The 26,980-nt window shown below is 44.0% G+C and overlaps 1 protein-coding gene across 4 annotated transcripts in view; it reads left to right on the forward strand.

The window, feature by feature from the left end:
* LOC147886011 (uncharacterized) overlaps positions 1-13,446 on the forward strand; it is a 112,176-nt gene extending 98,730 nt beyond the window's left edge. For 3 of the 4 annotated variants that reach the window (XM_087396531.1, XM_087396533.1, XM_087396532.1), the window contains one exon: positions 12,555-13,267. In XM_087396531.1, coding sequence (XP_087252657.1) covers positions 12,555-12,878 — 324 coding nt within the window. In that variant the 3' untranslated portion in view covers positions 12,879-13,267. Of the gene's footprint in view, positions 1-12,554; positions 13,268-13,317 lie in introns of those variants that run through there. The other variant, XR_015543438.1, reaches the window with a different exon arrangement.
* Positions 13,447-26,980: the final 13,534 nt, after the last annotated feature.

Below are 26,980 nucleotides of genomic sequence, written 5' to 3' on the forward strand. Positions count from 1 at the left end.
TACTCCCGATGTGCATAACATATAGATTTGCTGCTCTTTGGGTTTACCTTCTGCTCTCTCCGTCTCAATCCACAACCGATGGGATGTAACACGTATCTGTCCAATGGCGATACCTCAATGCATGTGAGACTCCGTCCTTGAGGTACTGGGGTCTGATGATGAATCTTTCCTTTAATCCTCTCAGGAAGTGGTTGCGATAGAACTGGGACTTGGTGGGGAGCTCTTGATCCCCTCCCCCCAAAGTCCATGATGTATGGAGCTAGAGGAGATTTAAACGTATGATACGGTTATTCCCATCTCGCGGGATCGACTTAGGGGGTGCGTCCATACGTGCATACCATGTGTCTGCTCCTCTCTCTGCTAGTTGTCTAGATGATTGCAAGGCCAGCCTCGTAGTCTCCATCAAGGTAAGTCCCAGACTCTATGGATGAATGTCACTGTTTGAAAGATGGCAGAGAGAGAGAGAGAGAGAGAGAGAGAGAGAGTAACGTGTGCAAGAGGCCTCGCGGGCCTATGAGACAAAGTACACGCCAAAAGGTAACTCATACAAGCCATCGAGGGCTGAAACAAAGGGTTCACTAAGATCCTTGTTGAAAGCTAAAAAGCTAAAGTGCTAAAACTAATGAATCAAGTGTCGAAATGCTAGAGTAGCGAAAGCCAAATAACAGAGGGGTGTCAGGTGCTCAGAGCTAGCACTCCCAGTACATGCTCAGGTTCCGCATATCCAAGTAACTTAGTTGCTATTTGATGAGATGTGAGGAGCTCTCGTATCTGTGTCTATCGAGCTGTCTTGCGGCATGGGGAGGGCGTGGTCTCCTCGATCTCTGGATCCGATGGGCTACATCAAGGGTGATGCCTCGCCTCTGGTGGTCACCTCTGAGGTGGGCTGAGATAGACCGAACCTTGATCGTGTGTGCTTTGGTCCCTATCCATGTCGCATGTGGAGTGTGTCCCTTGTCTAATAGCATTGCGGTGGACTCTCCTACTGCTAATCCATGATGCTCTCATCTCCTCATGCTCCTCTCCCTCAGCCTCACCGGCAGCTAACTCAAATGCTTAAAAGTCTGTGCTGCTTTGATCTGTTGCATCAATGTCTCTCCGTCGACGCATCTCAATCAGGTAGAGCCCAACACAAACCTGATCGTGAAAATGGATCAGCCGTGTAAGTGGACCAAAGCCATGCCCCTCTTGAAAGAGGCAGTGGTATCGTCCTCGTATCTCATTATAGACTGGGCAGACACATAGAAAGTGCTCCTCCGTCTTGATCTCCTCCATCTGGCATATTGTGCAAGTCCTTTGCTCTTTGGGTATGCTTGCAGCTCTCCCTGCCTCAATCCGCAGGTGATGTGATGAGACTCCCAACTGACCGATGATGAGCCTCAGTGCATGTGAGACTCTCTTCTTTATCTCAGCCAATACTTTGTCTGCGTGTGTTCTCTTGTTGGGGCGGTGCCACATTAGTGGCTTCCAAGCTATCAACCTTCTCAACCAACTCTAGACGAAATTTATGGAGGTGAGTGATGGCATCAGAAATACCTTTGGTGTGGTCATAGCAGCTCCCAAAGCTTGCTTCCCCTACTTGTCCTCTACACATCCTCATGTAGACATTATGCAAACAATTCTGCTGTATTTTTCACTGTTTGACTATTTTGATTGTTCTCACTTACCATACCATACTATATTTGTGTGTTATATGCAGCCTTGGGATGGTCCACAGCAGTAAATGATCCCCTAGCGTAGGTTGGTAGCCTGAGGTACTGTTCCTTCATGCATTCATGTAGATTCTTGCAGTCTGGTCCAAGGTGGAGGTGCGCAGCAGGGTCTGTGGCATGGAGCAGGTTCTGGAGGGCCCGCCTGACCTGAGCAGTTCCAGGAAGGGACACGGCAGGGTCTGTGGCCCGGAGCAGGTCCAAGAACAGGGCACAACGGCCTGGAGCAGGCTCTGGAGGGGTCGTGACTGGTTCTTGGGGTGCCTTGGTGCCTCACGCCGCCCACAGCAGCTCGTGGCCAAGGCAAGGCATGGCGGGGATGCTTCCAACAGCCCACGCTCAGGAAGGAATGCCTGCAACAGGCGCAACCAAGGTCATGCCATAGGCTAAGCATAGGCGGTGTTTAGGGATCCCGAGAGAGAGAGAGAGAGAGAGAGAGAGAGAGATTAACGTCCATAGAAAGCCTCGCGGGCCTATGGGACAAAGTGACACCAAAGAGAGAAACTCATACAAGCCACACGGGGCTGAGGCAAAGGGCGCGCTAAGACCCTTTGTTGAGTACTGTGCTGAAATAAAAAGAGCTCACTGGCTCAAACAAAAACGAGTACAAAAATAAATAAATATATAATATCATATCATATCATGTGCTATCTGCTATCAGGAGCAGGCTGAGAACTGGAACTGGACTGGAAACTCAGAAACCGAAACTGGGCACTGTGGTGGCTCATCTATGAGCGGTGAAAATGTCTCGAATCTGAGTTTGTGTGTGGCTGTCTCATACTGTGGCATCGGAGGGGGGTGTGGTCTCCTGATCTCTGAACCCGCTGAGCTATGTTCAGAGTGACCCCTCATCTCGGGCGGTCCCCTCTAAGGAAAGCTGTGATAGGACGAACCTCAATCGAGTGTGCTCGGGGCGGTCTCCGTGTCGTGGGTGGTCTCTGCAGTCCTCTTTCGGTAATCCAGGTTGCCCGCATAGCAGCTAGCTCCTCCTCCTCCACCCCACTGTGTCCAGAGTTGACTCGAATGCATAAAAATCTGTGACGTGTCGCTGTCTATGGTCAGCCTCTGCATCCTGTGGTTTGATCGCCTCCTGCTTCTCTCTAATATGTTGTAGCAAGGTCTCCCTGTGTCGGTGCATCTCAAGCAGGTAGAGCCCAATGCAGACCTGGTCATGGAAATGGATCAAGCGTGATAGTGGGCCGAAGCCACTCCCGTCTTGATAGAGGCAGTGGTATCGTCCCCGGATCTCGTAGTAGGCTGGACATGTGCAAAGAAAGTGTTCCTCTATCTCAACCACTCCCAGTGTGCATAGCATGCTGGTCCGCTGCTCTCTAGGTATACGTGCTGCTCTCCTTGTCTCAATTCTCAGCTGATGGGATGAAACCCGCATCTGCCCAATGGCGATCCTCAGCGCATGTGAGACTCTTCTGTCCTCGAGATTTAGGGGTCTGCATTGAATCCATCCTCTGAGACATTCAAGAAATCTTGGTGGGGAGCTCTTGATCTCCCCCCCAAGCTCGAGACGTATGGAGTTGGAGAAGATCTAACCGTATGATACGGTTAATCTCATCTTGCAGGATCAACTCAGGGGGTGCATCCAAACTATACTGAAAGGGGGGGAGCCTGTCCATCTGAATCCCGTGTCTGGCAAACCATGTGGATAAATGTGCATAGCATGCGTCTACTCCACCCTCAGCTAGTCGTTTGGATGATTCCAAAGCCAGCCTCGGTAGTCTCCAATGGGGTAAGTCCCAGACTCTGGATGAAAGTCACTGTCTGAAAGATGGCATCAATCTGTTGTGGTGTCATGGCAAACTCTGCCTGTATTATCTCATGCGGGACTGAGGGCTTGCTCTGAATCATCCTAGATCCCATGGTCACCTGTAACTGCTCAAATGTCTTCCACATTGTTATCGGTAGATCACATCCCCAGAAAGGTGGTGCATACATGACAGTCGGTCGTACTAGCATATCGAAAAGCCAGCACTTCGTCGGTGGATCCTGGAAGTGTGCCTGGAAACATTGCCTCTCCAATCGGGCCAGAGCACCCTGTCCCCGTGTGAGTCGTGCCTGGGCTGCATGTGTCATAGTAAAAAGGGGCCCTGTGAAGGCTGCTCTTAAATATGTGTATGACTGTACTATCTCCATTGGCTCGGTTCGATAAAGTGAAATTGAGTCGTCGGATTACTGCGTATGAGGTGTTGAAGACCATAACCTTGGTCTTCCCAAGGTTGACTGTTAGGTCTCTCTCTCTACAGAACACCTCTAGGGCCTCCAAGTGTCTCTGCAACCCCTCCGCTGAGGATGAGATGAGGACTATGTCATCAGCGTATAGCAATATCTGTATCATGAGATCGGCCAATGGTGATCCTTTGCCCCTAGGCGGTCTATGAAAGAGGTGATCTCATCAATGTACATCCTGAAGAGAGTCAGTGAGAGGGGACATCTCTACTTCACTCCAATCGTACTCTCGACCCAATCTGATAGGCCTCCTGGGACACGAACTTGGTCTCTGAGTGACTCATATAGGCTCATCGCCCCGCATATCAGTGTCTCTGGAATCTGTAGCTCCTGTAACCTCCTGATCATGCGGGATCATGGGACAGTGTCAAAAGCCTTCCGAAAGTCGACAAAGCATGTGTAGACTTCTGGTGTGTGGACCTCATTTGCTCAATGATAGCCCTAAAAGTGAAGATGTGATCTAGGGTAGAGTGCTGTCTCTGGAATCCTGCCTGTCCTAGTGCCCACTGCCCCTGAGCCTTTGTATGACTGCTGAGTTGCCTCTCTAGAATTGATCCATAAATCTTGGCCAGAGTGTTGCCAATCATAAGGGTCCGATAGTTCCCCGTCTCCATAGGGTCCCCGGCTTTGTGTATCGGTACAATAGTGGTGGTACTCCAAGAAGGTGGAAATCCGTGACTAGCAGCCCGGTTGAACATCTGTGCTAGGATCCGGGTTTTGACCTCCTGTCCATGTGCAAAGTGCTCAGTCCAAAAGCCCTCATGGTCTTGCGCTCTCCGATTGTGTAGACGGTGAATCCAGTCACTGTGGGCAGCCCTCGCTCTGGACCCTCGTGTGTTTCGGGGTAGAAAATCATCTCTCTATCATTATATGTCTCCAGGAAGCCCCTTGGGTCAGACCATAATGTGCCATTACAATTCCATACTGCTATTTTCAATCTGGTATGTGCACACATCCTATGAGCTTGACACCGTCACAATTCTCCCTCTTCCTTCTCTTCCTTCTCTTCTTTATCCTCCTTATCTCCTCTTTCTCGAATAATCACCCTACCATCCCTATATACAGCCCATTTCCCTGCTTCCCTTGCTGCCATTACTTCTATCATACCTTCCCTGCGATGTTCCTGTTGTAAGAGTGTGAGGTCGTCATCCAGGTAGATCCTTGTTCCCTTCAAAGTCGCCCTCGTGCTCATGAGGGTCTTCTTGTCCATGGCTGTCCAGAATTTCAGCACTAGTGGCTTTGAGGGTGCCTCAGGTTTACCCACCCTCCAGGCTGTTTCACAAGTGAGATTTGATCGAGAGTGAGGGAGATAGAGTAGGGAGTAGAGAGACACACTCACAGTAGTCACACACCAGTGGGTGGGGATAAAGGAATGAGTGGTACCTCCCCAAGTACACACACTAGTATATATGGATAAGACTAGGGCCACTAAGTAACTAAGTACAATGTGTACTTAGTGTACTTAGTAGTACTAGATTAATACTGTTACAAGGGTGGCCAGTGCCTTTACCCCAACAACCTCCCACTTAAAGGCAGTGTGCCCATAAGAGAGAGTAAAAGAAAAAACAGCAATATACATCATTATGTACAGGACCAGTTGGTCTGCTTATCCAATACCCATAAGCCGTCTGCAGTGTGCAAACCGCTCAGCAGCCAATCCTTTTGTCAACAGATCTGCTGGATTGTCATCAGTGTGAACTTTCACAAGCTGAAGTTGCTTGTTCTCAAGCACCTCCCTGATAAAATGATACTTCACGTCGATGTGCTTCGTCTTTGCATGAAAAACAGGATTTCGTGCCAACTGTATGGCACTCTGATTGTCACAATGCAACAATGGAGTATCACTAGAGTAGCCCAAATCTGCCACTAGCCGAGATAGCCATATAGCTTCCTTGCACGCCTCAGTGGCTGCAATATATTCAGCTTCTGTAGTAGACAAAGCAACGCATTGCTGCATTCTAGATACCCACGACACTGCACCTCCAGTGAAAGTGAAAACGTATCCGGTAGTAGACTTCCGGGTATCAGGGTGACCGGCATAATCAGAGTCTGTATAACCCTGCACTTTGGCATCTTGACTGCCGAAACATATACACAAGTCCTGTGTACCCTTTAGGTATCTCATGACACCTTTCACTGCATTCCAATGCTTCTTGCCAGGTTTAGCCATGTATCTGCTAACCACTCCCACTGCAAACGCAATATCGGGCCTGGTGGCACCCATAGCATACATGAGACTGCCACACGCTGATGCATACGGAATCTTTGACATCTCAGCTCTCTCAGCATCTGTCTGAGGGCTGTCCAAAGCACTGATTTTCACATAAGGAGGTAATGGAGTACCAATACTCTTCCCCCCCTCCATGTGAAATCTTTGCAAGACCTTGCCAATGTATTCCTTCTGAGACAAGTATAGCAACCGCTTTTCCCTATCCCGAAGTATGCGCATACCCAATATATGGTTGGCATCACCAAGATCCTTCATATCAAAGGTCTGGTGCAATCTCTTTTTCAAGGCATTCATTTCCTTATGAGATTTTCCAGCAATTAACATGTCATCCACATACAAAATGAGGATAAGTAAACTGCCATCTGAAGCTTTCTTGGTATATAAGCAGTGATCAATGTCACTTCTCCTGTAACCCTGGGTTCGCATGAATGTATCAAACTTATGATACCATTCCCTGGGTGCCTGCTTTAGACCATAAAGACTTTTCTTCAGTCTGCATACAAGCTTCTCTTTGCCCTTCACTGTAAAACCCTCTGGCTGCTGCATAAAAATTTCTTCATGTAAATCACCATGAAGAAATGCTGTTTTGACATCCATTTGGACCAAATCCATATCTGCATGTGCAACCAATGCTAATACAGTTCTGAGTGTTGTCATTTTGACAACGGGAGAGAATATCTCCTCAAAGTCAACACCATATTCCTGCTTGAACCCTTTGGCAACCAGTCTGGCTTTATGCCTTGGCTTTTCACCAGGTGTGACTTTAAGTCTATAAACCCATTTGCATGGCAGTACCTTCTTACCAGTAGGCAAGGGTACCAATTCCCAAGTGCCATTCTTGTGAAGACTGTCCATTTCAGACTTCATAGCAAGATCCCATTGAACCTTGTCTGCCCTCTGCCTAGCCTCTCTGTAGCATGAAGGCTCTCCACAATCAGTGAGCATTAAATAATCAATGCCTGGAACAAATCTTTCTGGCTGCCGCGTCTGTCTGGTTGACCTTCTAACCCAAAGACCATCATTTTGAGCTGGCTGTCCAGCCTGTTCATCACCCAGATAAGGTGGCTGTTCCATGATTCCTGGCTGCATTTGCATGTCAGGAAGATCACCTAACTGTGCCTCATCCATTGGGATGTTTTCGGCCATAACTGGCTGTCCATTAGGATCTGCTGCAGCATCATTTAATGGCTGATCATGCTGCTGTTGTGGCTGATTTACAGCCTGTCTGTGTTGCCCATGATGCCTGTCATCATCAATAGTTACTTTTAAAGGTCCCTGCTGTACAACAGGTTCCTTGAACATGATGGTTTCATCAAACACGACATCATTGCTGCGTATAAGTTTTCTGTTCTTGGGATCCCAAATCCTGTAGCCCATCTCACCTTTGTCACCGTAACCTAGGAATATGCATTTAAGAGACTTTGGATCCAGTTTAGTTCTGTCCTCCCTGTGTACATGCACATACGCGACACAACCAAAGACCCGTAGGTGTTTGTAAGACGGAGGCTTGCCCGTCCATGCTTGTTCAGGCACACCACCACATAGTCTCTTGTTTGGTGACCTGTTAATAAGGTGCACAGCTGTCTTTACAGCTTCAGCCCAAAATGTGTGGGGCAATGCAGCATGTGACAACATGGATCTGACTTTCTCTTGAATGGTCCTGAACATTTTTTCAGCTGTACCATTCTGTGGAGGATCATATGGTGCAGACAAAACCCTTTGGATACCCTTTGCCTCACAGAATTCTTGAAATTCTTTGGACAAGTACTCTCCACCATTGTCAGATCGTAAGGCTTTCAGTTTTTTGCCTGTCTCATTTTCAACTAGTGTAACAAACTTAGTGAAAGCCTTGAACGTATCACTCTTCTTTCTGAGAGTGTAAACCCACACTTTGCGGGTGGCGTCATCTATGAATGACAGTATGTACTTTGAACCTCCTAAAGAGAGTGTAGGCATCTCACACACATCAGTATGTACTAGCTCCAAGAGCTGTAATTTCTGATTTGACCTTCTCTTATGAGGTATTTGTACTTGACGACCGTAGAGACAAAATTCACATTTCTGTAAATCTGAATATTTTAGACTCGGCAAGTAACCAAAGTGAGCCAATTGCTCCATTCCCTTAATACTCATATGGCCAAGCCGGCTATGCCACAATGAAATCTTTGGCAGCTCGGTGGCATTTACATCAGAATGCGGACAATGTCCAGCATGAAGTGAGTACAAAGTATCAACCTTAGGACCCCTGGCAATAGCCATTGCCCCTTTGCTGATTTTCCATTTTTGATTACCAAAGGTGGTATGATAACCATCATCATCCAACAACCCTGTGGAAATCAAGTTCTTCTTCACCTCAGGAACATGCCTGACCCCTTTGAGCATTAACTGCTGGCCATTTTCAAGCACAAGCCTGACATCACCTATGCCAATGATAGAACATGCATGGTTATCACCAAGAAAGACCACTCCCTTTTGCCCTCCTGCATATCTGACAAACAGATTTCTGTAGGATGTCACATGAAAGGAAGCACCTGAATCTATAATCCAGGAAAACATATCTGATCCATCACCAGCAGGAAGTGTATGAGCCTCCAGTGAAGAGGTGAAACATATCTCATGTCCACTGTCACTGTCACTAACATAAGTAACATTCAGCTCCTCTTTTTCTTTGCCCTTAGACTTGCCTTGAGTCTTGCCTTCTTTGGCTCTCTGGTCATTCTTCTTTTGAAAACACTTTTTCTCAATATGTCCCTTCTTGCCACAATAGTTGCATACAAGATCACTCTTAGAGCGGGACTTGCTCCTCTCTCTTTCTTTGTCTTTTCCACGTGTTTTGGACCTGCTGCGTGCATTAAAAGCATTTGACTTCCCAATAGCATTGTTCTTTCTGTTCATCTCTTCCTGTAGAAGAGCACTCTCCACATCTGCAAATAACAGAATGGTTTTTGAGTTGCTGGTAGAAGTCCTGAATGTGTCCCATGACTCAGGTAGAGAACATAGGATGAGTGTAGCTTTCAGCTCATCATCGAGCTTCAACCCCTGGTTGATCACCTGGCTGAATATGCTGTTAAACTCAATAATATGAGTGGACATAGCTGTCCCCTCCTTCATTTGAAGACCAACAAGCTTTTTTAGCCAGTAAGCTTTTCCCGTGGCACTTTTCTTGGCATAAGTATCCTCAAGACGTTGCCACATCTCCCACGCAGTAGGTTCATCCCTGATGCCTACAACCAGTGAATCAACAACTGTAAGCATAATGGTCGACCTGGCCAAGCCGTCCATCTTCTCCCACTGCTCATCAGTAATGTTGGAGGGCTTAACACCCTTCTCCTTTATAGGTTTGTACTGGTCCTTCTGCATCAACACATTGTAGCATTGTGTCCTCCATATGTCGTAATTTTTAGCTCCTTCGAGCTTCTTTATCTGAAACAAGGACGACACGTCGCTGCCGGAACTCATGGTAAAGAAAATAGAGTTTGACTCCCTGTAGTCGTGCAATTAAGCACTAGTTACTCCAAGAAAATTCCCCCGCAGCGGAAGTACGATCAGAAAATGAACTTGGTACTGTTTCAGTGGCATAAAACCGACTGAAAGTCTTTCTCCCACTTGCTGCAGAAGCAGTACAGCAATCTGTTCCTGTCTTTTTTGCTGGCGAAAGTGCGGTACAGCTCCTTCAAAGTGCTCCAGAAAAATCCCAGAACTGTTTTCTGAAAAAAAAGTAGCAGGACTTTTTGACCTTTTTGACAGTGAAATCTGGTCAAACTTGCTGGTTGACAGTCCCGGACTGTCAAAAAACAGTGAATCTCTGATTGTGGATGAAGATCTCTGATTTTAGACCTCCATATGCTCCAGAAACTTTCCCCCCCAACTGAATTTACAGTTTGGAAGTGAGATTGCTCAAAAGCCCTTTGAATGCATGAAGAAAATCAGAGATTTGACCTCCAATTAAAAAGATTGACCTTTGACCAAAAAAAAAAAACTGTAAGTCAAATTTGCACTTTCAAAGCATAGTAGTGCTTTACGAGATAGCCTGATGCAGGTAGAGTGCTCCCACTTGACAGATTGCCGGTCAGGCTACAAAAGCCCCAAATTTGACTAAAGTCAAACTTGGTCAAAATCGACCAAATTTGAACCAAAAGTGATTGTACTTTCAGCAACAAGCTAAAGCATTTGTCCTGTGAAATGTCGTTCACAATCTTCCAAAGAAATCATGCAACTGCCTGCAATCACTGCATGTGCGGGTACACACTGACAAAAGCATAAACCTCTGCCCAAGTGTCAAGCATACACACTGCAAACCTGACAATGCATACACTGTGTCAACCCTCACTGGCCAAGTGAATAACCTGTCTCAACTCTGTTTGCGGCATAAGCTAAGCCTCAGAGTTGAGTGATGCCCTGCCACAGTAGCACCTGCATACCTTTGCTGCGGTACCCCGCCTTTTGGCTGTACTTGTACGGAGATGAATGCAGCCGTTGCTGCTGTTCGTCTGTAACAAAAGGAGCCGGAAGAAGGGGGGGGGCTGGTACGGACGTGCACGCTGCCCGGAGACCTTGTAGAACCACACGTATGTGCAGCTGTCTCAGCCACGGGGAGACACACGCGGAATGCAGCCTATGCTGCTATTCGAAGAGCAGCGTAGAAGAGGTCGGGGGCACGCGGGGCAGAGAAGGAAGAGGCTGGCGGGGCTCGGCAGTACGGCCGACCCCTGTCGGCCGGCTTGGCCCTGGCCGACCTGTGGGTCGTCGCTTGCTGTGTCGGCTGTCGGCCGACCTGTGTCGTCGTCGCGCGCTATGTCGGCCCTGTAGGCCGACCTGCTGGTCGTCGCTTGCTGTGTCGGCCCTGTCGGCCGACCACTCCCGCCTTGCTTGCAGCCGCTCCAGCTACGCCGCCCGCGCCATCGCCTTGCAGCCGCGCCGCAGCTACGACGCCCGCGCCCTCGCCCTGCAGCCGTGCTACCACACCCGCGCCCTCGCCCTTGGCCTGGCTATCGCGATCCGTCCGTACGGCTGTACGGACGATGTACGGCCGTACGGACTTGTCCGTACGGTAGGGATAGGCTAGGGAGAGATGGGAGTGGAAGCGGAGGGAGAGAGCCCGTTGGCTCTGATACCAGTTGATCGAGAGTGAGGGAGATAGAGTAGGGAGTAGAGAGACACACTCACAGTAGTCACACACCAGTGGGTGGGGATAAAGGAATGAGTGGTACCTCCCCAAGTACACACACTAGTATATATGGATAAGACTAGGGCCACTCAGTAACTAAGTACAATGTGTACTTAGTGTACTTAGTAGTACTAGATTAATACTGTTACAAGGGTGGCCAGTGCCTTTACCCCAACAAGATTGACTCCCATTTTGGTGAACAGTATTTTGGCATCTCCCATCGGAGTGTCTCCATCGGAAGCCCCGTCACTAAGACATTTAATGCTTTGCTGGTCCTCCTTTTTTCCTCCTCAAGTGCTTCGGAGATAAATTCTTTTTTGGGGGCTGTTGTGCCCTTTTTGACCACATCCTTCCATTCCAACATCTTAGCTTCCCTTTTGCTGATTTGTTGTTTAAGCTCAGCATGTGTGCCTTGCATTGTTTCCTGCATGGTGGCAATGTCCTTCTTGAGAGTGGCATTTTCTGTTTTCAGCTCCTTTATTGCTTTGCAATTTCCTTCCGGGGGTGCTTTCATGTCCTTTATTTGCTGCAATTCAATCTCCAAAGCATGTACCTTGTCCTGGAGCTTGTTTTTCTCGCATATCCATTCACCCTTTTCATTCTCCCATTCCTCCTTTTTGCCCCTTTCTTTCCTCCATTCCTCCTGCATTTTCCCTCCATGCTTTTTCACTTCAGCTAGTGTTTTATCTACATGTGCCTTCTCCGCAAGGAAGGCCACATTAGTAGATTCCAAGCTATTGATTCTTTCAATCAATGCAAGGCATATCTTTTGGAGGCTGGTGAGGACATTGGACATAATGTTTGGAGTGGTCCTGTCATGGCATTTTCAAGTGCTTGTTTCCCCCAAATGTCCTCCTCACATGCTCGTGTAGGCATTGTGCAATGTAAGTATCTGCCCTTGTTTATTGAAAATGCAGTAAGAGAGAGAGAGAGAGAGAGAGAGAGAGAGAGAGAGAGAGTCTTGAGCAGGCAGCGCCCACAGCAGGTGCTACCAAGGTCAGGGCCTAGGCTGAGCATAGGTGGCGTTAAGGGATCGTGCGACGAGAGAGAGAGAGAGAGAGAGAGAGAGAGAGAGAGAGAGGATTTGTTGCACACCTGAAACACATATTTTGTTGTGCAATTGATCTAGCTCATGTTCAGTGCACAAATCATAACATTTATGATTAGTGATAGAGATACCTGTTTTACTCTGTTTTGATCTCCACAGGAATGGCCAGAAAATGTGTTGTTATGCGTGACTCGCCTTATACCAAGCTTCCAGAGGGGAGTAGATGAACCGGACACTAGAAAGCCACCTTCACCGTGTGAATTCAATGACGTATTTGGGATGATTCTGAACTTGACCGATTTGGATTTAGATAGCTTTTTACTGTGTGTAGAGGAAATATGTAAGTATAAAGAGAAAACGGGTGCTGCAACGCCTCCTAATGGCATCCAAGAAAGCATTGCAAAGCAGGCTGTCTCTTGGGCAAATGAGCGTAAGGTTTTGTCAGTGCGGACTGCAGCTCAATTTGTTAAAAGCATATTGTGATTCAATAGTGTGCATGTATCAATAAACGTGCATCGCTTTAGTGTCCAAATATTCTTCTAGTTGCTCTGGCAATTCAACTGACACAGGTGATCAAAGTATCCTTGCTGCGGCAAGATCTCTTGGTTGGGCCAACAGAGGATGGCTGCCCCATTTATAGGTAATCTACTTGACCTGTCTTCCGGAGGCTTCCAAATGCACTTGTGTTTGATGGCCTAACATAAACCAAAAGACTTCACACTTCACATTGAAGTTGCAGAGGTTGACTTTGTATTTCACTTTTAAAATATCGATCTTTGCCTGTAAGAATTACATATATCCTTGCTGAAAATGTGTGTTGTTTTGCAAGTTGAGATAACTTACTCATCCTTAGGCCTGCAAATAAAAGACCACGTCTCCTCCATGTGAAGTGCTAAATCAGATTTGATCTCTTTTGAATCAGGCATTAATGTGTTTGATTGGGATTCTCTCTTAGCACCTACCATTCTCCGAATCTCTTTTAAGGAAGGTTATTGGGTTGAAGATATTTGCTTGGCTTGGGTCTAACCCTATTCCTTTTTATGATGCCTACAAAGAACTTTATGTTGGAGGTGCGTCTTTTGTATCAAAGCTACACCTGCTACTACGAGTCAGAAAATTTGCATTTTTTTGTGGACTGTTAAATACCATGAAGACGTTATTCTTGGTTGTGTTGCTCATGTCTCAGTCTATGCATGTCTGGCTAAATTGCCTTGGAGTTGCATACACAGCTATTTGGGGAACATGTCGACACTTGAGCAAATAATTGCTTTCCAAATAGATTTCTTGTTCCTCATGCTAGCATACTTAGCAAACAACAGCTTGTCGCTAGCACGTATTCAATCAATGGTAGAATCAAGAATGTTGGAAGGATTTGAGCTTAGGGAAGATAAGTCTATAAGTTTATGGAATTTATTCCTTTTAAAAGACTTCAGATACTTGATAGAAGAATAGGGCTAGAAAGGCTTTGTTGTTTCGAAAGTGGGAAACTCAAAGATCCTTATTCACACCACATCAGTAATCTTGTTGGACATACATGCAATGGACGATATCAATCATAAAATATAGAGCTTTGAAAAAAGTCATGTCATAACTTATCCTTCAAATGATCTCCCATAAGCAAATCGAAGGGCATTGCAATTGTGGATATATTCCAAGAAAATTTCTGATTCATTCTATATTGCAAACATTGGCAAGTCAAGTAGACAATGAGGGCGCTGGCTTCTAAAAGAGGAGCACTTGCTGCAAGGACTAGTTAAGGCTGAGATTAGTATCTCTCCTTGCATGCTGATCCCTCGGTTCAAGGTGCTTTGTTCAATGAAAACACTCACGGATAAGAAAATCCAAGGCAAGATCTACAAATTGCGGTGAAAGAGAAAAGAAATGGACCTTCTAGTCATCCAATTTATGCACCAAAGCAAATTAGGGGGAGCAAGAAATCAAATATACGTCGATGCTATTTTGGACACACCTTCAAACCCATTCTGTTACAACCAGTACCCTAATGACTAATTCAAGACATGGTTGGATGACCATGTTCGTGAAAGGTCCTAACACCAATTCAATAAGGAAGATATATTGCTAAAGCTCAGCAATCTAAGTCATAATGAATAGTAAGTAGTCAACTCTAAGCACACATTTGCCATTGAAGGGTTCATTCTAGAGCTTGCAAATAATATTTTGCAATAATTCAAGCCCTTACTACTTATTTCTTGTAAATCTGGAAGAGATCTGAAGATCAAAACTAAGGTTCCTATGAGAAAGGATCTTTAACCTTACTTTGTTTCATGTTGAGTCCTTAGTCTATGTAGGGCCCATGCGAGCATGAGAGCCCGTTCGGCATGCAAAGGGGGGTTTTTCGGTTGTTGAGTTTGTTAGATGGTTATGTCCTTTGTCTTCAATAGGCAAATTGTTGGAGATGCATGTTGCTTGTTTTTGAGTTAGATACAGAGTTCCAGTGCATAACGTGCTAGTGTTCTTTACAGGTTTTGGGTTACCTTACAATAGTCACCATGTTTTGTTTAGCTTGTAGCCAACGATGGCATACACATATTTATTCAATTTTAAAGACCATAAGATATATTTCAGTATTGAAAGTTACACCCAACTTGCTTCGGTCTGCAATACCTCGATCGAGGTATTAGTTCCAATGAAAATCACATACGAGGACAATCGAGCCAAGCCAATTTTCTATACTAAACGTACAAACTTTTCGATACACTAGAACTAGATTTTAAAAAAAGTTGTATTTCTTTAAATTTGTGCAACCATTAGTTTATGCGAGTCCAAACATCAACCATGAATGTTTTGCAAAGAAAATGGAGGCTTTATCATAGCTTTTTCTCTATGGAAGTATTTTTCCCATGTACTTGAGCATAAGTCAAAAATGTGTCTTGAACGGTACTTACAATGATAGAGGTTCAAACCAATTAAAAACAAATGTAGACCCTAAAAAGGACACTTTTATTACCTGTTGAGCTACCAAACTAGTGTTAATGTTTTGTTACACAATACAACTTAGATAATGATGATAAGAAAGGGTTATGAAACTTTCAAGCTAACTAGATCGAGGTTGCCTGTAAAGATTTTTAACGAGGCTTTGGAAAATCATAGTTTCTTTTCATATCATCTTTTTGGCGCCTTTGGAATGAACTTGCTATGTTATATGTTGTTTCGTACTAGTTTTGAATGTCACGGACGTTGGATGGTAAGTTGACAATAGTTTTTAGTGAGGTAGTATTGTGGGTTGGCAGAAACTCAAGAGTTGCGCAGGTCAACGAGGAGTTCTTCAAATTTGTAGAACTATCACATTGAATAAGTAGTGACGATTCTTGCAAGCTTGAGAGGTGTGTGTGTGTGTCTACGTGTGTGTGTGTGTGTGTGTGAGAGAGAGAGAGAGAGAGAGAGAGAGAGAGAGAGTATGCTAGGGGACATAGTTTAATTTGCATAGCTTGTACGCCATCTTGGTTATCCTTTGGAGTAAATAGTCACTTATCGTCAGCAAATGAATTGGGTGCTTGATATGCTCAAGAAGAAATTGGAATACTAGAAGCTTGCACCCTGGTCATTACATGTCCACTATTGGGTTGTTCAATCGTTTTTGGTTGCCTATATCCATTTTGATTCACCTTTCATGATGTTTGCCAATCAAGACGACTCCTATTTTATGTTTGATATCGTGGAGCCTTTTGGTTATCATATTGTTGTGGTAAAGCTCTAAGTTTGCATTTTGTTAATTACCTCTGCACACCAAAAATAAATGGGGGTTTGAATATCCTCAATATTCACATGCATATTCTAGCTCATAAAGAAAAAATGATATTGCAATTCATGTAGGGTATGCAAGGTGCGACATTTGATTATAAACTTGTCTTTTGCAGTCTTTGGTCCTTGTCCGCCTACACAATGGGACTTTCTATTGGGCCACATTGATGTCAGAGTAAAGTGCCGTTGATGCTATTGGTATGGTGATATCTTTTTTGTGTAGCAATCACAATATGCTTTGGGATATGAGTATATGTTCTCATGGCATTTATTGTTACAAATGCTCTGAGACTTTTAGCTAGTACCTTGTTAAGAGATTCTTCACTACCTCAAAGATTGGGTTCTCCAATTGGATGATCATGTTTATCGTGCATTACTGCTGGCTGGTGCCATAATTGCATCTTTGTATGAGGTTTGTAGCCTCCTCCTTGGATTTCTCATCATGCCAGTCGCATCTGGTCTATGGCACACATCCCTCCGTGGTGGTGGAAAAGATTGCAGGACACCTATTCGGTAAAAGTTTTTCTTATAGCGAGTCTTGCTTGGGAGTCTTCCATTTGGACAGATCTTGGCTCGTCGACATATCACTCCCCTTGTGGGAGTCTTTGCCTTATCTATTATGGTATTGTCCCGAATCTCAGGATTTATTGCTTTTCCTATAGTAACACCTTCATGCTCACTTTTCGAGTGCTTGCTTTGGTAAGCATGTTTGGTTGTTTGGTTTTCATCCTGTAAGGTAGGGATATGGCCCTCCCTTTCATTTGGTTTGATATGATCACAACCATTGGTCTTTGATGATCCATCCTTAGCTAAGTATTAGTTGTTCGAGCATCTTTATAGCAATCCTTCTGTGATTGCCTGCATGCATAGGATCTTGTTTATCTTTCCTTCTTGTCATGTAATGAACTCTTCTAATATTTGTAGCTGGTGGCTGTTCCTTTCTTGGGGATAGTTAATGGTAATATAAAGATAGAAATAGCTCTTCAAAAAAAGTGTGTATGTTGTCCAAGCTAAGCAAGTAATTGGACTTGGGTGAGCAATTGGTGTGCAATAGGTGGTATAAGAGCTTTGAGTAAGCTCTTAGAAAATGTGGATGTTTAGCATTAAAGGAGTTATGAATTTGGAGTCTTCATTTGTGTTAAATAAAGCAATGATGAGAAGCTCACCAGCATTGATGTTAGTAGAGGAAGGCCTCAACAAAGCCAATTGAGGTGGCAAGAAGTATGATACCAACAAATGCAATAAACACCAATCTGTGATTACAGGAATGACTTTTGAAGCTAATTTTGGCTAGGCGATACTGGTTGGCCATAGCAAAGCATTTAGAAGGCCCCAAGCTTATAAAGATTGCTTAAGAGGGTGAAAGGGTAGTACCATAGCAGGAATGGTTATTTCTTGTGATGCTACATGAGAAAAAAAGAAAGCGCAAGTAGGTTTTGTACGACAAGTGTTTATAGTAGTGCATTGCAGGACCAATGGCCAACTTGGAAAGCCCATACGAAAGCATGAGTTGTTGTGAAGGCTGAAGAAAAGTCACATAAATAAGGCATTTTCAATTGAGCCCCCTTTTTCATCAATTTGGACCTCTTGCAAGCATAATTTGTAATGGTTTCCTCCATTACCTAGAGTATTCCATGCATATTCGCTATAGGTGTGAATATAGAATGCAATCTTGGGGCTAATCAGCTATAGATTCACACTTTATAGGTCTAATTTAGCTGGATGTGTGTTCCTATTATAAAGAATGTAGAGGATGCATCTAAGAATATCTTTTCTAAGCTAAGAGAAATGTGTTATCAATCTTGAATGATACATAATTGATAAAGATATGCAAGCAAGAACAATGTTGTGGTGTTGTTCCACCTAGCATCAACAATCTAGTTGACTCTAACCTAGTCAAGAGACTGATGGATCTTGATATTCTGTGAAGGGTTTTCTCATGTTGTGTCCTTCGTTTGCTGCACAAGAGTTGAAGCACATTACTGAGTACTGAGGGATTCTCATGAAAGCAAAAGATTGGGCTCACTAGCAAGAGGAAAAACAAGAAGAAACAAAAGAGAATGGAGCATAGAATTTCTTCATAAAGCTAAAAGAGAACATCCAATTGAGAAGAGTATAAGAGTAAGAGCCTCATGCTCTAGGTAGAGAAAGAAGAAAGAAGGAGCTTTATACATGGATATGGCATAGCAACAAGGAGAAATAAGTTGTTCCAATTGAGAAAAGTACAAGAGTAAGAGATTGAGAAAAATACAAGAGTAAGAGCCTAATGCTCCAGGTAGAGGAAGAAGCATGGAAAGGGCTATATACATCGATATCACATAGCTACGAGGTAAAAATAAGATGCTTGAGAGGGAGGAGAGAGGCCTCTTTGATAGAGTGAATCTCACCGTTCTTCACCTTGTTACATTTCTATTGGTAGCACCCTCACCCTCTAGTGCACTACATAAGGAATTCACCATCAATTGTCCTTTTTAGCTACGTTTGACACATCACAAGATTCTCACGACTCTTAAAATTAGAAAAGTCAATGTCTTCTCACATGTTGCCCGTAGGGACCCTCTCGATTCCACATGTCAACATCTTGCACATCCCATAGAGAAATTCTAGATGGACTCCTTTTGATCCCACACTCTTCCACATGCCCTCCACTTGCTTGGCATGTGGTCTTCATATCGTTTTAGTACATGATTGAGTATATGTAGACATTTGGCAGACTCTAATCATAGGGTCATTTTAACAATCCAATAATATTGTACTCCCATAGCAAAATAGGTTTTCCCAATTGAAATGAATTCAAAAATATATTAATTAGTCAGTTGAGCATAGAGAAGAAGCAATGCACGATCATCCCGATCCAAGAAGTCTGTGGGCTTCAACAGAACACAAGAAAAGGAGAGATAGCCTAAGTATAGAAGTCATTGCTATAGTGACGATGTTTTGGCATAAAAATATGAGAGTTTCTCAGGACATCTATAAGAAGCAGATGGGATGCAAGGTGTTTAAGGAGCACATCATACACATGCTAGATACAATGCAGGTTAGTGGTGCCCCTAAACCAGCCCGGTGGTTATTTGTGATTGAGCTTTGGGATAGTTTACTTGTTTCATTTCTTAAACTAGTCTTGGACTAAATGTGATTATCCTAAACGAGCTCAGTGGTTGGAACCTCATGCAACCGTAGGCTAGTTCAGCTCAATCGCCAGTTACATGATTGTCTTGAACCAACATGGTTGAATAGACATTAGTTGTTATCCATCTCGATGGCATGGTTGAGCAAAAATTAACAGCAATATATTTCGCAATATATTGTTATTTTACTAAACCAGCCCGGTGGTTGGATCATCATGCAACCGTGGCTGCTTCAGCTCTATTGACTAGCCCGATGGTTGAAATGATTGTTTTTCTTAGTACTTAAATTTGTTAAATTCAATTTCCTACTATTCGGGCCATATACCACTGTTAAATTGTAAAATTCATAAATGAAAAGCAATATACTTGTTATTGTTTAATATGTGAAGTTGAGACCATCAAGCTAAACCATCCCGGTGGTTTAAACTGTAAAAGTGTCCTAAACCATTCCGATGGTTGAAATTGTAAGTCCTAAACCTGTCCTAAACCAGCCCAGTGAAGACTTTCTTAAACGTGTCCTAAACCATCCCTGTGACTGAAATTGTGACTATCCTAAACCAAGACGGTGGTTGAAATTTGTTTTGCTTCATTATATACTTTAATTAGACTGTGTTTTGTATTATTTTAGTAGTAGCAAAAAGGAGGCTCATTGTTTTGTTATTCCCACATGTTGGGTTAGTAGACGGAATTGTATCTCAAGTTTATAGATCTGAATTCATACATTTCAATTAGGCAGAGGAGATTTGAGCATTGTAAGCCTTGGTACATCAAGAAACTCAAAGACAAGAATGTTTGTTGTTACAAAACACACATAGACTTTGACCCGGCAAACTATGAATGACTTGAGATCTAGTCATGTTGGAGCATTGCTCCATGGGGATCACTCCCCAATGAATGCGCAGTCTGTAGGCCACCTAGATCCTCATCCTGTGTTGCAAGGGAGGGCAGCTTTTGTAGCCTAAGGTCTCTGTGGAAGCCAGTGGTTTGTCCAATGGGAGACCGTGAGTGGCACAGGATTGGATGCATTCACGGCACATGCAAGCATTGTAGTTTGAGATGAAGAAGAAGACATTCAATGTCTGTCCATATGAAATAAGGGAAGACAACCATGTTGCTCTAAAATGGAGGAGATTTGAAAATGTCAATGTTGAAGGATCCGATAAAAAGAGATGGCTACTGCCATATAAGAGCACTCAGCCAAGGAAGCTTGTAGGTCACATGGTTCAATCCAAAATGGAAAGGACTTGAAATCCTGATTATCTAGTTGGATACGGGAAAATCCAACCCAAAATATGTGCTTCACAATTTCACAGCCAGCTGCTAGTAGGATAAGCAGTTCAGGATGTGCCTTGCTAATTTTTCCCATGATACTATTGTATCTGTCATAGATTTTGCAAAAAAATATTCTTTTCAAGAACAAGATGAGATACAAAGTGCTCACTGGTACAACAAGCAGATAGCAATTTTTGTGCATATCACATATAATCATTTGCTTAATTCTTTGATGCCGCCTGATGCCAATCTGTTTGCTAACTCATAGGAGTCCAAGTGAGTGCAATGCATGTACCATTTCTATATTTCAAATGATAGGGAACATGACACCCTCTTTGTGCAGCATGCTTTTCTACTGCATTGGGAATGGCTAAAAAAGGAAAATCCCCATGAAGAAAATATAAAACAACATTGGGTGTTGTCAGATGGTGGTGCCTCTCAATTTAAATTAGCACGTGGATTCTACTTTGTATCAAGGTTCAAATCCCTGACCGATCTAGACATGATGTGGAATTTCTTTGGATCTAGCCATGGCAAGGGTGAACATGATGGATGCGGCATTGTTATTAAGCAAGCTCTATTTAAACACAATTAGCATGCCCTCAAGAAAAACTCAATGATGCCCATGATGCTGTTGCATGTCTTACAACCAACCTCTCCACAGGCGCGTATTCAACATACAGTAAACAAAGCCTTAAGGATACTGTAGTACATAGAGTGTTCCATGAAGTGAAAGTGGATGAAGTGCAAAGGAGAAGCTAGCACGATTGTAAGAAAATTAAAAGAGTTCATGGTCTGCACAACACAATTTATTATGGGGCTTTTCAAACAACCAACTGATTAAAACAAGAAAACTTTCTTGTTTCTGTAGTGCGTGCATCATAGGTGATCATGACGATTGTGAGAACATTACAACTGTGAAGACATGGGAGTGAGCTTAAGTTTTCCCTCTACGTTTAGATGGAATGACAAACAATGGAGAGACAAACAACTCGCCACATTTTGGGGAGAGTTTCGATGATCTCACTAAGTATCTGGAAGAGGGGGATAACTTTGCAGTTGTCGTAGATTCTAGGGAGAACGAGGAAGATGACCCATACTTTCTATTGCAATGCACAAAAACTAAGTACAAGGTTGAGGAAACATTTAAGGATAATTGGGAAACAACCTATGAGAAGTGGGATGTAGTAGTTGGAGATTTTTGGTACAAAAAAACATCCAAGAGGGGTTCATCCTTCTTGGCCTGGGGAGTTGCCTCGTTGTCTTTTCTACCTGGGCTGCTCTTTGCCCCATCCTTCCTGGCCTTGAAGCTCTCTCACAGTTCCTACATCACCTTTCTGGTTTCTGCATTCTCCCTTTTCAGCTCCTCCATCATCTGGTCTTTTTCAATGTTCAATGCGTTGTGCATGTTGCAGAGCCGTTTGTAAAGACCCTCCTTTTCGACTCTCTGATCTTCAAGATCCTTTTGCATCTTTTCTAGATCCTTGTTCGCCATGTCCCCGTCATTTCTCACTTCTGCAAGCCTATCTCGGAGCTCCTTCTTGCCCTTCTCTGCTTCTTCTCTTCCATGCCTTTCTATGTCGACCAATTTTATAGCAGCCTCAACTTCCTCTTGTGCCTATAAGGCCCTCGCTTGTGCCTCCTCTACCTTGGCTTATGCACCTTCCCTGAGACTTTTCTCAAGTTGTGCTGCCTTTGTTGCATCGATGGCTTTCTCTTGTTAAGACATTTGCTTATCATATTGCTCAAAAATCCCTTTGATGGTGGATGCCATCAGGTGCATTGCAACTCTAGCAGACTAAGATGATAATTGGGAATTGCGAGGTTAACACGCTCTTGGAGATCGCCCTTAAGAAATATACATCACGTCCTTTTAGTTGCTCTATTACTACTTGAACCTACAATCTAATTACCTAAGGAGTCTAAAGACCCTAAGAAAGTTTACTTAGAAGCTTGGATCATTTTGATATTGATAAACTAGTGTGACTTTATTGTTCATCATGTCATTAACAATTGCAAGAAACAATTTACTAGTGTCTCTTGTGTGAGATATTCAACCACAAATTAGATTTGGTAGTTGGATGTAACCAAACCTAGGTGTTAATACGCTACGTTTACACAAGTGTCCAACTTTTCACCAACCTGGCAATCTAGTCAAGAATTGTCGTGAAAGACAAACTTGTCTACATTGTTTTCACTACAATGATCAAGACTAGATACTACGTTGATGTACGTGTCCAAGTTTTCGCCCTAGTAAATACGTATTTTAATTGTAAACGAACTCTTATTGCAGAGTTGATCGTGAATCTTTGCTGGGTATAAAACTCCCTCCACATATTCTAGATCTAATCGGTGAGATGTTCCTATTCAAAGTAGACTACAGAATAACATTCGGACATGAAAGTAATTGAAAGACAGTAATTGTCCTTATCACAAGAGCATCAAACTCTTCGAAGCATTCATTGCTTATTACCGCAAAGCGCATAGCTCTGAGCATCAAGAAGCTTTCCTTCTCTGATAGTACAATATGTACAATTGCAGTAAATCTCGATTAGCTCGATACTTGTTCAGTCATCCCGGCGTTCTATTCTCGTTGGAGCTGACTACTTGCACTCCTCTGCATCTCTCATCGACTTCTGATTGCATGGAACCTGCATCCGTCGACTCATGATTACATGGATCCTTGGTGCTTCAACGCCTATCACATGGAATGCATCCTTCCAAATTTTGTGTAGCTGCCATTCTCGTATCCGAAACGCCCAATAATAATCTGACGCAAGTGTTTCAACCAGCTCGGATGAATTCGTAGGAGCCACCTGCTGACCCAAGAGTTGGGCTGAACTGCTAGAGCAGTGGCACCTTCGGACACACAAGTTTTATCTTCAGGCACTATCACTTTCGCTCCAATCATGTAAGTCGCTTGCTCCATACCCAGATCGGCCAGATCGTAAGAAGTCAAATTTGAAGTTGCGGGTTAGGGTCTAGGGACTACCTCTGACTTCAGTGATGAAGCGAGAACTGAGAAAGGCACGGAAGATTCACCCCAGCAGTCCTAAGTCTCGAGAGCCCATGTGCCGAAATCGCCGTCAACTCACAGCTCGTCATGCAGCGTAATGATGGGACACGCATAACTGAAAAGCCACCGAAACCGAGGCACCCTTAGAGCGCGGCCACATGCCGCCCTCCAAAGATCTAAAATTCGCTGCCCTGCCTCCAAAGCTCCAGAATGCGCTGAAATCAGATCTGTGAGACTGTGTCCACATGCTAGGGTAGCTACTTGCCGCTTTGTGTCTAAGAAGACCTTCTGAGCATCTGCGCAGGCACACTCGTTGAGGAGCAGCGTTGGAGTCCACCGAGTTGTCTCATCAGAGCTTTGGCTGGTGAATGAGGGGCGCTTTTTGGCACCGCCATTGAGACTCCATACCTCCATTTGAAGATCTGCACATCGAAGAGCATTCGTTTGCATGTGGCCAGGAATTGCCCATTGTAGATCCAATTTCTCTGCATTCAGCGGTCCATGTGGCCGCGCTCTTAGCACTAGACAAGTGGGGCTTGGAAGTTGGGACATGATCAAATCTGCGTGTTTGGAGTGAGCTTTTGTTTTCGCTACTCTACACGGGATAAGAATTACAACTCAACAATTGTGGAATCCCCTTCAAATTCGGCCATGTATATGTCAATCTTTCTTTTGTCCTTCTTGTCTGTCGTAGAGGTGTTGGAGCTCCATCAACAAGGCTTTCATAAACAAGATGAATACTATTCATAGGGCCTTTCGGTGGGGAAGTAGTTGATGATGTCATTGGGCTGGAATGGTGGTGTATGTGATTGAGTGATTAGACTAGTAGGCGTAGTTAATTCCATGGCATGGGGATGTGTTTACGTGGTGTTTGGACCCAAATGTGGTCGATGGTAGACCCAATTCCCCGTCTTTTCTCCTCTCTTTCCTTTACCTTGTCTCTCTTTTATCCTCTCTTTCCTTCTCTTTTTGTCTCTCTTATCTCCTCTCTTTCCTTCTCTTTTCATCTCTTTTCTTCTCTCTTTTCTCCTCTCTTTCCTTCTCTCTTTTTCTCAATTTATCTTCTCTTTCCTTCTCTCTATTTTCCTCTCTTTTCTCCTCTCTTTCCTTCACCTTGTCTCTCTTTTTCCTTCTCTCTTTGTCTCTTTCCTTCTCTTTTCGACTCTCTTTTTCTTTCTTATCTTCTCTCTTTCCTTCTTTTTTCGTGGTAATTTTCCTCTCTTATCTCCTCTCTTTTTCTCTATTTTTTTCTCCTCTCTTTTCCTCTATTTTCCTCTCTTTTCTCCTCTCTTTTTCTCTATTTTTTTCTCCTCTCTTTTCCTCTATTTTCCTCTCTTTTCTCCTCTCTTTCCTTCTCTCTTTTTCTCTCTTTTATCCCCACTTTTTCTCTCTTATTCTCCTCTCTTTTCTACTCCTTTCTCCTCTCTTTCCTTCTCTTTTCTCCTCTCTTTTTCTCTCTTATCTCCTTTCTTTTTTCTCCTCTCTTTTCCTCTCTTTCCTTCTCTCTTTTTCCCCATGTGAAGCTTCAATAGCCTGACATTGAGCAAGCAAATACAAACTTCTGTCACTCTAATTCAAAGAATGTAGGAGTCTATAAATGCTTGCTCAATGTCAGGCTGTCACTCTATTTTTTCTTTTGTATCTCGTGATAAGGGCATGCTCGATGGTAATCTTCTTCTTTTCTTTTCTTCAGTTCATCATGTGGCCAAGAAGCTATGATCAGCCTCACTAATCTTCGGGATGCCATCTTTTGGGAGTTATATAACCTTTTGGGGCACCCTCCCACTCCTGGGGAGTTATACACATACATGACGAGTACTCTAAACACCCCCCAAGAGTCGGCAATACAGACTCCAAACCACCCCAACCCCACACCAACTGAGATTACTCCAGTGGAGTCAAGACAGCCCAATCGGCTATAAAGCCGAGCTCCTTCTCCCCCCCTGCGACAGGCCCTTCTGCCTCGCAGAGCCATCGGCATACTCCCGTGTAGTTGAGAGTCGCTTCTCCAGTTACGAGTGGCCAACATACTCCCGTGCAGTCGAGAGTCGCTTCTCCAACTATGAGTGGCTAGCGTACTAGCCTGACATGACAGGACAGCAGGCGTAGTAGCAGGGAGAGCGGTGGGGGATGCATGGCACAGTGCTTTGGGAGGGGTAGTGGTGGGGACGGGGATGATTCAGATGATGCAGAGATGTGCCAGGGGGTGATGGTACGATCTTCTATGACATCACTCAGATAGGAGGCATCTTGATGGATGCACGGGGGAAGGACATCATGGCCTTCATGCACTCTGTAATTACTAACAACTACAAAGATTGCTTTATTCACTACAAAGACTAACCAAAAAAGTTGGCTGATGAGACCCTCGTTGTTGTTTAGTCTAGGTATCCCAATCCCCCCAATGTCAGTTCACAGATAAATGGGCCAAGTCAAAGATTGTTACAATACTTGGCAATAAAAGATCTTCGCTTAAGAGGCAGGCACTAACCGAGATTGCCGGGCTCGAGGGAGGTCAACCACCAAGGGGCCAGCCCCACACCTATCACAAGTGTGAGTGGAAGAAAGCAATGAGGGCAGCGAAGGTGGACCCAGTCTGTAACATGTGGAGGCACGAAGGATCCAAATGGAGCAATATAAACGTGTACATTTTGGAGCAGGGGGTGTTGAGTCATGAGAGGCCCAATTTGTAACTATCGATCTCAAATTATATTGTTTATGTAGTTTATTAAGAGGTTGTTTCTTTGCACTAACCCCTATGTAAATTATGTCATCTCGCAACTTGATATCGTGGGCAGGTACCCTACTCCTGTCGAGATAGCCTACCACTGCCACCATCGCAGAGGAGATACATGGAGGCACTTCTATGATGACAGGTTAATTACTGAGGAGCAATATATCCGGGCTACTGGAGCGCCCCCCCAGGTAAGTAATTAGATAATGTCAATATTATAAGTAAAGATTTGATTTTTCATACATTGATACATGTTGTCCCTCGTTTACAAGGCCTTGCGGCTGATCAAGAGGAAGAAGGGAGCGAAGAAAGGGGCGAAGAAGGGAGCAAAGAAGGGAGCAAAGAAGGGAGCGAGGACGCGGAGAACTTAGATTAGTCGTAGAAGTAGTGCTAGCTACTCTTTTTTGTACTTGAAGCCACTGGCTTGGCTTCATGCCTCTCTTGTATATACACTTCTCTTATTTTTTGTACTTGAAGCCATAGGACATGGCTTGGCTTCGTGCTATATGTACATACAAGCACTTTTTGAGCTATGAATTAATATACACTCCTTTTATTTTTTTGGCTTTCAATTTCCTTGTGCAACGTTCTATTAATTAATGCCTTGTGAAACGTTTTATTCGGAATTATAATCATCGGCTATAGACGTGCTTGCAATTGTGCTAATTAAAAT

Source organism: Dipteris shenzhenensis, chromosome 25, assembly GCF_047967505.1.
Source record: "Dipteris shenzhenensis isolate YYH24624 ecotype China chromosome 25, Dip_SZ_1.0, whole genome shotgun sequence".
Classification (NCBI taxonomy): domain Eukaryota; kingdom Viridiplantae; phylum Streptophyta; class Polypodiopsida; order Gleicheniales; family Dipteridaceae; genus Dipteris; species Dipteris shenzhenensis.